At 52.8% G+C, this 13,800-nt stretch overlaps 6 protein-coding genes across 6 annotated transcripts; 2 read left to right on the top strand and 4 right to left on the bottom strand.

Annotated features, from left to right (window-relative positions):
* Positions 1 to 142: 142 nt before the first annotated feature.
* On the bottom strand, positions 143 to 2,308 carry NUU61_004114 (potassium channel family protein; the record flags this gene model as incomplete). Its single annotated transcript, XM_056654696.1, has 3 exons — positions 143 to 1,855; positions 1,914 to 2,052; positions 2,109 to 2,308. The coding sequence occupies 3 exons, from the start codon at positions 2,306 to 2,308 to the stop codon at positions 143 to 145; spliced, it is 2,052 nt and encodes a 683-aa protein (XP_056512723.1).
* A 204-nt stretch (positions 2,309 to 2,512) lies between these two features.
* On the bottom strand, positions 2,513 to 4,188 carry NUU61_004113 (MmgE/PrpD family protein; the record flags this gene model as incomplete). The annotated part of the gene is made up of 3 exons (XM_056654695.1): positions 2,513 to 2,642; positions 2,691 to 3,889; positions 3,958 to 4,188. The coding sequence occupies 3 exons, from the start codon at positions 4,186 to 4,188 to the stop codon at positions 2,513 to 2,515; spliced, it is 1,560 nt and encodes a 519-aa protein (XP_056512722.1).
* A 149-nt stretch (positions 4,189 to 4,337) lies between these two features.
* Positions 4,338 to 4,681, top strand: NUU61_004112 (protein kinase domain protein; the record flags this gene model as incomplete). The annotated part of the gene is made up of 2 exons (XM_056654694.1): positions 4,338 to 4,530; positions 4,560 to 4,681. 2 exons carry the CDS (start codon positions 4,338 to 4,340, stop codon positions 4,679 to 4,681), a joined length of 315 nt encoding a protein of 104 aa, XP_056512721.1.
* Positions 4,682 to 6,177: 1,496 nt separating this feature from the next.
* NUU61_004111 (uncharacterized protein) lies at positions 6,178 to 7,409 on the bottom strand (the record flags this gene model as incomplete). Its single annotated transcript, XM_056654693.1, has 2 exons — positions 6,178 to 7,053; positions 7,155 to 7,409. The coding sequence occupies 2 exons, from the start codon at positions 7,407 to 7,409 to the stop codon at positions 6,178 to 6,180; spliced, it is 1,131 nt and encodes a 376-aa protein (XP_056512720.1).
* A 386-nt stretch (positions 7,410 to 7,795) lies between these two features.
* Positions 7,796 to 8,433, top strand: NUU61_004110 (uncharacterized protein; the record flags this gene model as incomplete). The annotated part of the gene is made up of 2 exons (XM_056654692.1): positions 7,796 to 7,970; positions 8,180 to 8,433. 2 exons carry the CDS (start codon positions 7,796 to 7,798, stop codon positions 8,431 to 8,433), a joined length of 429 nt encoding a protein of 142 aa, XP_056512719.1.
* Positions 8,434 to 11,255: 2,822 nt separating this feature from the next.
* NUU61_004109 (Zn(II)2Cys6 transcription factor) lies at positions 11,256 to 13,661 on the bottom strand (the record flags this gene model as incomplete). The annotated part of the gene is made up of 1 exon (XM_056654691.1): positions 11,256 to 13,661. The coding sequence occupies one exon, from the start codon at positions 13,659 to 13,661 to the stop codon at positions 11,256 to 11,258; it is 2,406 nt and encodes an 801-aa protein (XP_056512718.1).
* Between the last annotated feature and the right edge of the window lie 139 nt (positions 13,662 to 13,800).

Here is a 13,800-nt window from a genome sequence, read left to right as displayed (position 1 = left end):
TGGGTCGGATTGCGGAGACAACAAGCTTGAGGGCTGAGAGACGGTGATCATCGTATGGACACTGATTGATCCTGATGAAGCAACCAACAAGGGGGTATATCCTAGCAAAATACATGTACAAAAACTACGGGTCTTCCTCGACCTACCCAAGATCCTTTTCTTTCCTCAATGTCGCCTCTTCCGCATCAACACCTCTAGCACCGGTGGCGCGACTCTGCTCTTGAGTCGACACATACCGGATCAGGCTCTCGCACAGCCGATCCAGGATCCACTCCGGCTCACTCTGCTTGGCCAACAACGGGCTATTCTCGCCAATCCAGTCCCAGTTGAGGACCCCGTATTCGTCTGAATCCACTGACACGCAGCCTTCGCCTCCGCGCGGCTGACTCGTCGAGTACGAGGATGGTCGCGTCTGTGGATCGGTAAATTGGATGAGACGAGTGAACTCGGCCCATTCTTCATAGCTGTACCGTTTGTGCTGGCTGTCGACTGCGTCGTGCGTCGTGCGACGGATGGCGAAGGCTAGCTGCTGGGCTAGCTCGAAGGGGGAGGGACCAGGATCGCGGGCGAGTTCTTCGATTGTGCGGTGCGGATGATCATGGGATGGGTCATTGTGACTGCTATGCTGCTGGTCAACTTCTTTGGGTCCACTAGTGGATGACGGTCTATTGGTTTCTGGTTCGGCCTCCTCGTCCGCCTCAGCACCGACCTGGAATCCGCGCTTCACTCGTTTCTTTTCCTGGCGGCGCTGGACGGCCTGCTGGATGCGCGGGAAGTGGTCCAGAAAGGCTCTATACTTCCCCGACTGCGGCAGGACGACATAGTCACCGACTTTGTCGGTGGCATGCTTGAAACTGGCCACGACGGTGTCGCTCATCTGCGAGATGAGCATGGTCATGGTGGGAATGGCAATGAGCGACCACAGCACGAAGAACGGCCGGCCCGCGTTGGACTGAGGCGTGAAGTCGCCATACCCGATGGTGATCAGCGAACAGAAACAGAAATACAGCCCCTCAAAGTAGCTGATCTCTTCCAGCTGCCAAAATACTACCGCGCCGCAGGTCCACACTATGCCAAACGCTATCACGCTGAGGATCAGGTCGTTCCAACGACGGAATCGCATGGTCTCGTACTGGATAGCGCGCATCGCCACGAACCTGTCCTTTTCCTCTCGCATGACCAATAGCTTGGGTCGACGGCTCGCCCGCAAGGCATTGCGGATAGGCTGGTGGCTGTGATGCTTATAGTGGGCGGTCACGGACCCGTCTCGAAGAAGGACCGGAGCGGGCACATCTTTTCCGCCATTTGATGGATTCTCGCGAGCGGCATGGAGTTCCTCAAGGTTAATTGATCGATTGAAAGTCGACTGTCGTTTCTCTTCAATGTGCTTCCGGACCACATTGTCATAATGCACCTCCCGAGCAAATTGATGGATACTGCCCACGACCAGACCAAGCATGATAATCCCGATGACTGCATACGGCCAGATCAGGCCTCTTCCGACGGCCGTGTGGGCAGTTATGTCTCCAAACCCGAGGGTCAGGACTGTGACGTCGCAAAAGTACAAGGCGTCGGCAAACGAGATGCCTAGCACTCGCTGGAAGATCGCCGCACCGATCAGCAGCCACATTACAAATGCAGTCATCTGTAAGATCAGCGTGCGCTGGTCGTCAGTGAGAGAAAAATGTTGTGGGTATCGACCAAGGAAATATCCCAGCATGTTGATCATCAGGATGATGCTCAGAATGAAGTAGAGGATCGCTGCGATGACGGCACTCCAGTATGCCTGTGAGAATATTTGATCTGGGGCAGTTGGAGGACTGTATACAGACATGGCGGCAGTAATTCCGCCCAGCTATGCAAATCGTTAGATAGGAGACCGATTAAAATCAAGAGATGGATCATTTACTCACGATGCCCGTGGCCAAAAACCATAGAATGATCGTCACCGGCAGCGCGATGATATAGCGTACTGTCTGCGTGAAATTGAACAACAGAAATACATTCCCCACCACGCCGCAGACCAGCGAGACGGCATTAAGCGCAGTGGTCCTGGCGGTAGTGTTAGTCCTGGCCCGGCCTCTGAGTACCCAAGAGTTCTCACTTACCAACGGGGATCGGGGTAGCCCTTCTGGATGATGTTGCCAGCAGGTCCTTCCTCAGTAGAGATGATATTGCTCCTCCACGGCATGACCAGTGCCACGATGGACATGACATTAGCCAGCGGGCCTGTGGCCGCGGCCACAAGAGGGATCGCCGTTGATGCAATCCACCACGACTGGGGCTCGTCATCTTCAGGCGGCCTCATGTGGAAATGGACTCGAAATCGATCCCACAGCGAGATTTCTGGGGGCTGATCACCCGTGGTGGTTGCCGGTAAAGGGGATCCATTCTGCATGGCTTACTTGGTGTGCATGCATCTGCGGAAGAGGCGGGACCCGACAATATTTGATATAGAGATTTCTTCGGTTATTGAGATAAATGAAAATATGAGAAGATTGGACGATATGGGTTAAATGTCATGGATGAGGCTGTAGATGTTGGGAGATGGAAGGTCTATGGAGTGAACGGAGAAGTCGATGACTCGCATCCCCGCTCCCGATGCGAACATTCCAATGGTCTTTCGCAGCCACCAGAAGACACTATGGTATGGATTCTTAATTATGAGCATACACTAACTATTTATTTACTCGATGGGACTCCTCGTCGGAGCCGCCAGCAGATTCTCAAGGATCGAAACATCATCCATCGTTTCCAGATCCAGCACGATTTTCTCAATTCGGTCTCTGCGCTCAGGCGCCATGATCCCGTCCGTGAATGTGCGGAATTTCTGCAGGATCTCTTCGTTGGTCAGCCCGGGGTCGACATCATGAGGCGCCTGAAGGGTCTCGGTTATTGCTTCCCCATCCTTGAGTGTGACAGTGACGCGCTGCTCATATTTCTCGCCCAGCTCGGGCGTATGGCAACACTCGGTTTTGTCGATCAAATCCCAGATGACGTCGCGGTCGAGCAGCTCATGACGAAACTCCTGTGGTGATACCCGCCGGTCGACGAGCTGGACAGCCGCGACATATGCGCAGGACATCTGGGCGCCCGTTGCCGAAAGAGGCCGGGTGGCAGTCCATCCTCCGTGCTTCATCGCAGCCTCAGACATCTCGATCTTGATGCTGGTGATATTCTGCAGGTCCGCGAGCTTGTCGGCGTGTTTCTGTTGCAGTGCGGCGATGGTATCAACCGTGCAGTGGGTGCCCGCCATCGACGCGTACGATTTAACCCGAATATCATCCGATTGCCAGGTCTGACCCAAGGCCTTGGTGAGCTCATCGACCAGATACGGCGGCTCCTTGCCAGACTGGCCGAAGGTAGACAAGAACCCGCCGTACGGCTCTTCGAAGACGTTCTTGATTCCAATGTACCCAGTCTCAGCTAACAGCGCCGCAAAAAGACCATTGCGCGCGGGGAAGCCGTGCTGCATCCGTTTCACGTCACTCCCAAACTGCGCGGACATTAGCCCACAGGCCTGCGTGCATGCCATGCCCAGGGCATCCTCGATAGCATCTTGCTGCAGCCCGAGCAGCTTGCTGACGGCCGCGGCGGAGGCGGCGTGGCCGAAGACGGTGCCGGAGTGCCATCCCCGGGTCAGCATGTGGCCTCCATACAGACATAAGCCAACGCGAGGACCGACTTCGTAGCCGATGATGGTCGACAGGAGCAGCGACGTTCCATCGAAGCTCGAGGAGGTCTTGGCCCTTTTTTGTCCTGCGGCTGCCAGGAGAGCGGGCAAGATAATGGAGTTCGAGTGCAGGGGTGCCAGAGTATGCCAGTCATCGAGCTCGAAAGACTGGATTTCGGTGCTGTTTAACAGCGCCGCAGGCAACGCTCCAAGTTTCTATAAATAAAAAAAAAGGGTTTAGTCGAGACATTGTCTTTGCAGTGCATCGATGTGGCTATATGTACCTTGTCGTATCCCCACACCATACAGTCCCCCGGCGGCTCTATAGAAAACACAGCTCTCGCAGCCTTCTCCACCCAAGGAAGATGAGCCCCCACCAACGCGCAGCAAATTCCATCGAGAATCAGGTACTTTGCCCGCGTCCTGACCTCCTCGGGGATGTCGTTGAGCGAGAGGCCGTAAATCCAGGAACAGAGTTCCTTTGTGACACCCGGTGTGTTACTGGACTGGCCCATTGTGTGTATATGTATATAAATAGACAATATTTAGCCAGTTGAAGTTTGTGGTGGAAGTTCCTCTTTTATGCAGAACCGGCCCGGAGCGGCATGCAGGATCGCCGAAAACGGTCCGACAAAACAATTGGGTAGCATGAATTACGCGGACAATGGCCTTGGTAGCGTACGACTTCAAGCGCAAGACAAAGGATCTGGTCTGGAATGCAGAATACATTTCCATTGATTCGGCCAAGGAGACACAGGCCTGTGAGGCATTGGTTCGCAGAGGCTTGCTGGGACCTGAGTTGGCTCTCCGTTTTCAGCCGGCCTGGCGAAGATACCTACACGCTCTTGTGAAGAGAGGTATGTTTATCTGGCAATACTTTCTACAGAGAAAGATTCTGAATCTGGTCTTGAGGATCTGTTGGCGCTTGTACCGTTCGACTCGCTGAGATGCTCAGACTCAACAGCCTTACCCCGAATCAAGGACATGTTACATGTTAGCGTGCGGTGACTGTTTCTTCGGGTGAGCCTGAGCAAGTAACTTGGATTCACTTTCGAATAGTCAAAGCACAGTTAGTGAGGTGGGGTGATTGAATAAGACTTGATGGACTCGGACTCGGTAGTGAGGAATGGCAGGGGATAGCCAATTCAGCTCGGAAAACCTCCCGACTATTCCAACCGGCTATGAGGCGATTATGATCTTTGGAGTGTGAGTATTCTATTAGAAAAGCCGCGAGGGGTGAGTACTGAAACGGAAAGGGCAAACCAGGAAGTAGTATAGGAAATCTACTATGTAGATAGAATTAAAAGTACTCTAGTAAGACAAACCAGACCAATATATATATGCATCAAGTACCACAAAGGCACCTCATAAGAACCCTGCAGAGCGCATAATAGGGTCGCCACTAAGGCCACACCCATCCTCTCGGATCATCGGCCCCCAAAACGCGCTCGCCCCGTTAGGAGCCAGTGACAGGCGCGATCACTTGCAGATAATATGCACGCCCTAACCCACCGGAAGTACCATGGTGGCGGGGAATGACATCAGTTGCCTACAACTAAACCTTGTCGCCATGCATTTACTCCTCTTCCCACTTATAGTTAGTCCTGTACCTGCTGCAAAGACCCCCTCCCTTAAGAAGTCCAGCCGAGGTACCCGCGGATGTACCTGCTTTGGGGACCTACACACCCACAGTAGACGTAGGTACATGGTGCAGCGGGGGCCAAAGCCACGGTACATCACTGCCTATCTGGGGGATTTGACGCTGGCGCGGGGATGGGGGTGACCTACGTGGAAATAATATGCCTGTTGAGCAAAATATGGAAGGATGAGAGAGAGAGAATGAATGGCAATGGCAAATGGTCTATCGAATGCTGAGGTCGTGGTTCTATATACAACCCGGTTCCTCCTCTTGGGGACCCAACATGAAAACGAAAGCAAGTAAGCTCTTAAGCTTGCAAAAGAGAAAACAGCAAAACACAAAAGAGTATAGTGTAAAAAATCAGTCGCACGATCACAAAGGAAAGACAAAGGAAATAGAAACGGCCAAAAGGGCAAAAAGAGAGGAAATCGCGAGATGGTATCATCAAAGCAGAATGACACAAACATCAACGACCAGAACGGAAGCTCAAAAGGCTCGACGGCCATAACAAAAAGCAAAGGACGCCGGAGACAAAAAGAAAAGATGATAAAAAAGACGCCGCCCCAAGAAGGAAACGAAAAGAATCAAAATAAGCGAAGAGGCGCCGAAACCATGATCTTTTAGGTCGCCCGGACAGTGGGCGAAGTCTGCCGATGAAACCGATCAAACAGAGCAGAAATGCAACGAGCAAAGCCAGCCGAAGCCAAACCCAACGCGCTCCAAATGCAATTCAACAAGAAAGTCAAATGCTCCAGGTACGAGAGAAAAAAAGAAAATGAGAAAGAAAAAGGAAATAAGAGGAAATGAACTCCCAAATCTGTCGGTGTCGCTCCCTTCCATAGGAGAATTCCCGGTATCATTTCATCTACAACGCAGACGGGCGTCGCAGGATGTCCTCGCAGTTGGCGTCAAATCGCATGTTCCACAGCCGAATGCTGTTCATCAGCTTCTCGGTGTTCTCCAGCTCGCGATCCCGGCCGAAGATCGACTCGACGAATTCGCATCCGGCGTTGCGGCCCATCGATACCGTTGCGCCCTTGCCGCCTTCACGCTTGGCGGCCTTCCACATGTAATGCTCACATGCCTTGAGGAGTTTCTTGAACCGCGCCCACAGGCGCTCGCCGCTTTCGAGAAAGTCCTCGACCACCTCCTGGGCTTCAACGCGGTGGATACGAGGAAGGCATTCGTCCGCTCTCTTGACCTTTCCCGCAAGCTTGATCAACAGCAGCCACAGGTCGCCTCCCACGTCGGCCATGGGCGTCGATGCGCCATGGTGAAAGACGGTCCAGTCGTAGATCCATTTGCCGAGCGAGTTCGCATCGAACACACTCCCAAGAAGGATGATCGGCGCTTCTGTGGGGTCCCAGTTTTTGATCGAGTAACCGGCCGGGATTCCAGCCTTCTCGGCGTCGGCCTCGGTGGCGACGGGAGCTGGCTTCGAGGCGGCGGCCGGCTTAGGCTTGGACGGCGTGCGAGTCGAGGTGGACTGGCGCCGTGCCCGAGAGCGGCGGGCTGATTCGATGTCCTCGTAGTTAGGAACCTGAGTGAAGTAAAAGTGAGAATCAGCGGCTGGATTTGATTTGCGATGAGAGGTCGACGCGGTGCGACGGTGGCCAGGGCCATCTCGTTTGGGAGTCGAAGCCGGTGGGGGACGGCCAGAGCGGTCGGGTCGGGGCTCGCAGGAGGCAAAGCGCGGAGCATCGAATGCATCGTCAACCACATCGACAAAGATGGGTCGTTTCTGCGACGGGCTGGGTCCGGTGCCGAGGCCATCCCCGGAGGATGACCGGTCGTGGTGTGGGTTCGACGGTGTTTGGGCTGGCCCGCAAAAGAAGCACTTACATGATCGTGCTTGCGCGACGGGAGGCCATATTCTGGCGTCGCTTCATAGAAACCGTGTGGGTGGGCTGAATAGTATCCCGTCTCTTTGGTGGCCGTGTAGCTGGCCTTGCGGTTATGCCGGCGTGACGTGCCCCGGGGCGAGGAATATGCGTTGGCATACTGTGAGGCGTAGTAGGCGTAGTGTGGCGAGGTCGGTGGCGACTGTGTGTAGTCGTAGGTGGACCACCCGGTGGGCGGACTGGAATAATGATACATTATCGAACGAGCATGAGCGTCGGTCGATCGTGGACGGCTGGAGGGCGACAAGCCGAGGAAAGTTCAAAGCAAATAGGCAACAGGCCAGGAAGAACCAGAGACAAGAAAAGACAAGAAAACACAAAACACGATGAAATCAGCAATAACAGCAAAAACAACCCCAATATAATATTATACAGGATATCGTGCACCAAAGCAAATGGACGCCGAGTGAAAACTGCAGGTCAAATCGGTCGAGGTAGGACCGTCACCGTGGTACGGTTTCCGATCGGAGAGAGGAGGGTTGAAGCTGAGTGTGCTGAGAGTGCATTTGAACGTTCTTCGGCCGACCCGACGAAAGAAGGGGAATCCGACAGCGAGATTCTCGGGATCCAAGACTCCTCGAGATGGGAGTCAAGAAGAGCAAAGTGGACGGTCGAGAGACCCAAGATGAGAGAGAATGGGAGAGACCCGGATGTTCGAAAGAGCCGAAGCAGAGTGAGGTGGAGATGGGAAATTTTCAACCCAAGAGAAAGGGAGATCCCAACAGTGCGCGCGTGCCAGTTGGCGCTGGGGCGTGGCGTTAGGGCTTTCGCTAGGGATGAGCCAGGGCTATACTAATATAATAATATTATTATTTTACTGTTTACTGAGTCTTTTCTTACGATTAGATTAATCGATATTATACTTAATTACATCTTGCTTGGTTATCTTTGAATATCGCTCTGGTTCTGCTATACCACAGAGATATACTCCCATTCAACTTCTCTCTACCCTGGTGCTATCCAAAGTACGACCCCTCACACCCGATCCCTGGGACCCTCTCGGCGAGGTCTTTGGGCGCAGAAAGATTGGCCGACGCAATACGCTTGCTGACAGCGCCCCTCAGTGGATTCGGGCTGCATTTTGGACTGGATTCAAGGTGGCATGGCTTGCCCTACGGCCAACAGGGAATCCTGAGAGGATGGCTCTCTTTGCTAGCGCTTTCGTCGACAAGGACATTCGAGAAGCCCGCTTCGACGGTGGCGTGTCAGATGTCGGTTGAATATTGGATATAGTCCCCTGTGCTCGACTACCAGAACAAAAGCACCATGGGGACAGCGCATGCATGAACTCATATGCAGCAACCAAGCGATAGCTCTATGTCTTTTTCTTTTTTTCTTTCTTTCTTTTCTCTCTCTATCCGATGTCGATAGAAGTCCTACAAACAGGTTCCATGGTTGGCCAGCGGTTGCATCCCACAGTCTACGGATCTTCCCGTCTCATCCAGCGGTTCTGACTCCACAGACCCCATTTTCCGACTCTCCAGCCTAACGTTGCCATGGCAAGACATGGACTCGAAAAAAGAGAAACAGAAATATATGTATATAATTCCAAGCTCTGATACCCCACGGACTTTGACCCGCCTTGTTGGGCAACATCACGGACCATGCATGGGCTTTACCGCTGCGCCGTCGCTGGGCAGCAACCACGCTTTTGGGCAAGAAGATAGAGATTTCACAGACCGCAACTTGCGCACTTGCCCTCGCCGCGAGCTCACCGGGTTAATGTTGAGGGATTTCCAAATGACCCATGGCGTGAGGAGGCAGCAACTGAAAAAACATCAAGTATATGGGCCTGTGGTGCGTTTCCCGGCTGTATATAGTGTGCAGGATTCGAAGCGAGACAGTGAATCGAGTGAATCGAGTCAAGGATGTCTCTCGATCACCAGCAGATGCCATGGCCCTTCGGCTGCCGGCGTTGTTTCACCGTGGAGTCCTGGAACTAGATACGACTGGCTGCGACCGCGCCGTGCAAGCCCTAATCGGCCTGTCTCTACACATCGGAGCATGACAGCCTCTGATACCTCAACACAGTATACTCAATTGACAGAAAAGAAAAAAAAAGCATAAAGTTCTCTATTGAATAGTGAAAAAGACACCGTGAATACTTATCAAAAACTTTATGTAAAAGTAAACTGAATTTACGACTCATCCAACCTCTCCAATGCCACCAGAAAGCCTTCCCCATTTACGCTCACGCACCACAGGGATAGGAATCAACAGAAAAATTTCCAGCACGTCCTTCCTAAAAACACAAGAATCCCAACATCCTTGATCCTAGATTACAGATGAGTCAAAGGCTCCCCTTTCCAGAAACGCCCCCTAGCCAGGCAACCATCCAGCGGCCATCCTGCCGCCCCAAGGAACTCGCCGATCATCCCGCGTCGCACATGGCGTGGTTTGAGATTTAATATGCAAGAAAAGAAAAAAAGAAAAAAAAAAATCATTATCTATCTGCACGATCGATCCACATTGCAGAGCCACCGAATTCTTCTGATTTGGTCACCGCCTATTTTTATAGTTCCAAGCCCCAGCTGAGCATTCAGCTGAGATATGTTAGGTACACCTGGGCGAGGTTGAAGGCCTTAAACATGATGACTCTTACTATTACTATTATGATCATGATTATTTCGGTATGACATGACGGGATCTTTGCCTCTGAAACAGGGTTTAGAGTCAGTCGGGCCCATCATATTTTCTCCATGGAGTGACATCCGTCCACTAACAACAAACCACTAACAACAAAGATGCAGGGGTCTTTGGGGAAGTGCGCCAACGGGGAATCGGGGATTGCATATTGGAGGCCGCATATCATTTCCACGGCTTCCTCGGCACATCTGTAGGAACGTAACCTTGAACGGCGCACGGGCGTATAATGCTGGTGGTAACACACCGTATAATGCATCATGGGTACACACACCTACACTACAGTAGTTTATAGGATGTAACTATTATCAAGCTCCATGCTTGTGGTGCGTGTCGCATACCGAACCACTATATAGGACATCGAAGCATCTATCGGTAGGAGCGGCAATATGACATCCTTGAATCCTTTGATCCTTTGCGTCGGTACACGTCGGGAGCGGCGCGTGTGCATACTAGATCTACGTCTCTTAGGATGGATGACAGTATGTACTTTAGTGGCTTGGATATATGAAATTAAAATGAAAACTGGAGATTCCCACTCCACACAGCCAGGAAGTAAATTAAAAAAAAGAATAATAATAAACAAATAAACAAACAACTCAAAAAGAAAAGCGGCGCAGTGAGTGCATCTTTCCGGGACGCAGACTCGATGGCTCATTTTACTTAACCCCCTTGCACGAGCTGGACCACAAGACCACTGCAAGAACACGAGATTGAAATGACTCCCCTTGGAAAGGGAGGCTGTGAGGCTGGAAGCAGTTCTGAGATTTCCATTGTGTATCAACTGGAAAAGACTCGCTCGCTTGTGAGCGCATTGATCACATAGAGGCTGCGTTGATGCCCTTGCCCTGTGCCCTAACCTGTACTTTGATCATGAATGCCCCCTATTAGTCAGGGGATAGTGATATTTGGCCGGCATGGTAGATTCTTCACACCTGTGGCTACTTGGTTAGATTAGCGGAATTCCAGATTAAGACTCTGCCTGTTTCAAGTAGGGCTATATGCAGCCTCGCCGTGTGCTTTCAAGCAAGGTGATATGTACCCAGCGGATGTTTTCTAAATGTCGATGTCGATGATTGCAAGGAGTTCATGGAGAGAATTACACTGGAAGGGCCAAAGACCATACCAAAATAAATGAATGTACCTAGGCAGTAAGTATATGTGCGCGCTCTGCCACATGTGCTTTCCCAAACCAAACAAAAGCCCAATACATAGGCCAATATAAACAATAAGCTATCGAACAAAGAATGGTATCATGATCGTCAAACCCCCCCAGACAAGCGTTGCTAAGTAGTAAGCGGTCCAGGTCCCATCTAGAACGCAGAGAAAAGGCTAGTCCCAGAGAACGTATGAACAACAAAAACAAGAGAGAGAAAAAAAAAAAAAAAAGGAAGGCTGTCTATGCCACCATGTACTCTCCGTCGCCTCGCTTAGCCTGCATGACACGGGACCACCGGAATGCCAAGGTCGTCGGAGGAGCTGCGCCTCCATCCAGCGGAGGCGGGGTGCCGGCATCACTAGGGTAGACGGGATACGAGGACTCTTCAGAGTGTTCTGCCCAGATCTTTTCCAGCAGCTCCAGACAAGACAGGTTATTCACAAAGCCCGAGTCCTTGGATATATCCTTGCAGCGATGGCGGATAACAGACCGGTGGTTTTCCTGGACACATTCCGAGCCGACAATGAATAGCGGCCACAGCAGGTAGACATCCGACTGCACGGCACAGAGGCAATGCATTGCCAGGTGCACGAGATGCTGAATGCGTGGGTGTCGCGACGGGAGAGTCGGCTCTGCTAGCCTTTCACAGTAGAGCAGCGCGGCGTGACGGAAGCATTCGGAGATTTGATAGATATCGGAGAGATTTTCAGGTGCGACGAGGAAGGGGTCGGAGGGTGTAGAAGGTGAAGGGATAAAGTTGGGAGGAGTCCAAGCTGGTTGGGAGGCGGCTAAGGGTGGCGAGGGAAACGAGGCCTCGGCAGGCGGGTCGAATCGCCAGGACTCGAGGCGCTGTCGGAGGGAATACCACTCGGTCCAGAATGCGGGTGAGGAGGGTCTCCTCGGTTGATCGCTACTCTGGGGTGGTGTTGGCAGGGAAAAGCCCAATCCAGCACCGGGTGCAAATCCGGAGGCAGAAGTAATTGAATCCCAACCGGGGTACACCATATTTGGAGGAAGAGAGACGGTGGGGATGGAAACATCAGTTGGTCGTGTTTCAGTGGTTGGCTGATCTTGACTGAGCAGATTCAGTCGCCCCAGTTGGGAGATGAGCTTGAACAGGCGGCCATCGCAACCCGCAAGATTCTCCAGCCCCCACTCCCCGTCGGTCTTCGAGCTAATATCCAAACATGTACCACGGAGTTGCACGTCGCGGTCATTTGTGGTCGCCGTCAATGTGTCAAACCACGAGAACATGCGAACAAACCACTTGAGATCTTCCGTCATGACGCGCGAATGCCGCATTCGAAGAGCGAGCAGTCTTGTGACTCCGGCAAACTGAGACCGAAACTCGGCAACGCCAGTGTCGCATCCATGGAAGAGGCAAAGAATGAGCAAAGTCGCCAGCACAGAATCTGACAACCTGCGACGAGGGTCGGCCAAGTCGGCATTCAAAGCCTTCACAGCCATCCCACGATGATGATTTTCTTCTCGTGCATATCCTTCGGGAACCGAGATCCCATATCGATCTTGGAAAGCATCATCTGTGAGGGCACGGTGCGCCAGTGATGACATGCGCGCTGGCAAAGTTCTCTCGGTAGAGTGATGATTGCGTACTCGCCTCTGCCGTAAATTACTCGTGGCTAGCGTTGCAATCGCTTCCTGCAACGCCTCGCTTTCCTGGGCCAAGCGAAGGACGTGAACCCGAAAGGGATTTGTCGGGGTGTCGAAGGCGACGATCATGGGCGCGATGACCTCGGCGTAGTAGCTGATGAGATACCGAAGACGAGGGGTCCGCCCTACAGACCGTGCCAGAAGCAGTTGGGAATATGACGGAGAGCCACTGGCATTCCATAGAACAGAGAAATCAACGTTGGTCTTCTCCTGTTCCTCGTCTGTCTCTTGTAATGGCGGCGTTACACGCTGCGCGGCAGCCCATGGTCGCATAGTGGGCCAAACAGGTGTGGCGAGACTGGCCGGGCTCAATGCAGTAGAATATTGCGTTGGAACCTCAGTTCCGAAGCTGGATGCCGCAGAATTAGTGACCATTGGTCGGTTGGGTACCGGCAGTCCTGAAATCTGAGGCGGGGAGGCAGATGTAGTGGTCCAAGAGTGAGGGTCGGGCATGTCCATCGTCCATGTCATACCCCTCTGTGCATCGGATCCATCCGACATCACCGACGGCCGCCGAGTGTTATTATTCAAGGCACTCAATCCTGGATCTACCGAGGCCGCGGTCCCTGCAGTCATGGGTGGCGCGGAAGGATTTGAGGCCTGTGAGGACGGCTGTGCATGGCTGCTGGAGGACCCCATATCTTGCCCTTTGGCAGTCTTGGACGATTCCTCTTCGGATTCCATCACCGGGAGTTGTTGGCCTCGGAGCTTCCCTCGACTGGCGACTCCCATGCCCCATGTCAAGGTGGTTTTGTATCCGGAGCATTCGCGACCGAGATCGAGGCACTGAGAGCAGTAGGGTCGGCGGCGATCGCATCGGGCTCCTCGTTTCGAACAGGTAAAGCAGTCATCGGGGGCCCCGCTGACTACGGTTCTCTTGCGACGTTTCCGAACCGGTGCGTTGGGGTCATTTTTGCGGGATTTGGCTCTCGACGCAGGGGCCTGATCCCGACCATCCGCATTCTCGTAAGTCATCACGGTGACTGCGAAAAACAACCCGCGCGGGGTTCCATCGAGCGGTTGGAATTCAAAGAGGGGAGGGACCTGTGGACCGTCAAAGCGACCGACGAAACGAGGCTCGGCGGAAGGATGCAAGGAATCAGGGTCTGTCAGT

This window comes from Penicillium alfredii (genome assembly GCF_028826965.1).
Source record: "Penicillium alfredii strain IBT 34128 chromosome Unknown utg000005l_segment0_segment0, whole genome shotgun sequence".
In the NCBI taxonomy this organism is placed as follows: Eukaryota; Fungi; Ascomycota; class Eurotiomycetes; order Eurotiales; family Aspergillaceae; genus Penicillium; species Penicillium alfredii.
The sequence above is the reverse complement of the archived record's forward strand: the minus strand, read 5'-3'. Positions and strand labels throughout refer to the sequence as shown.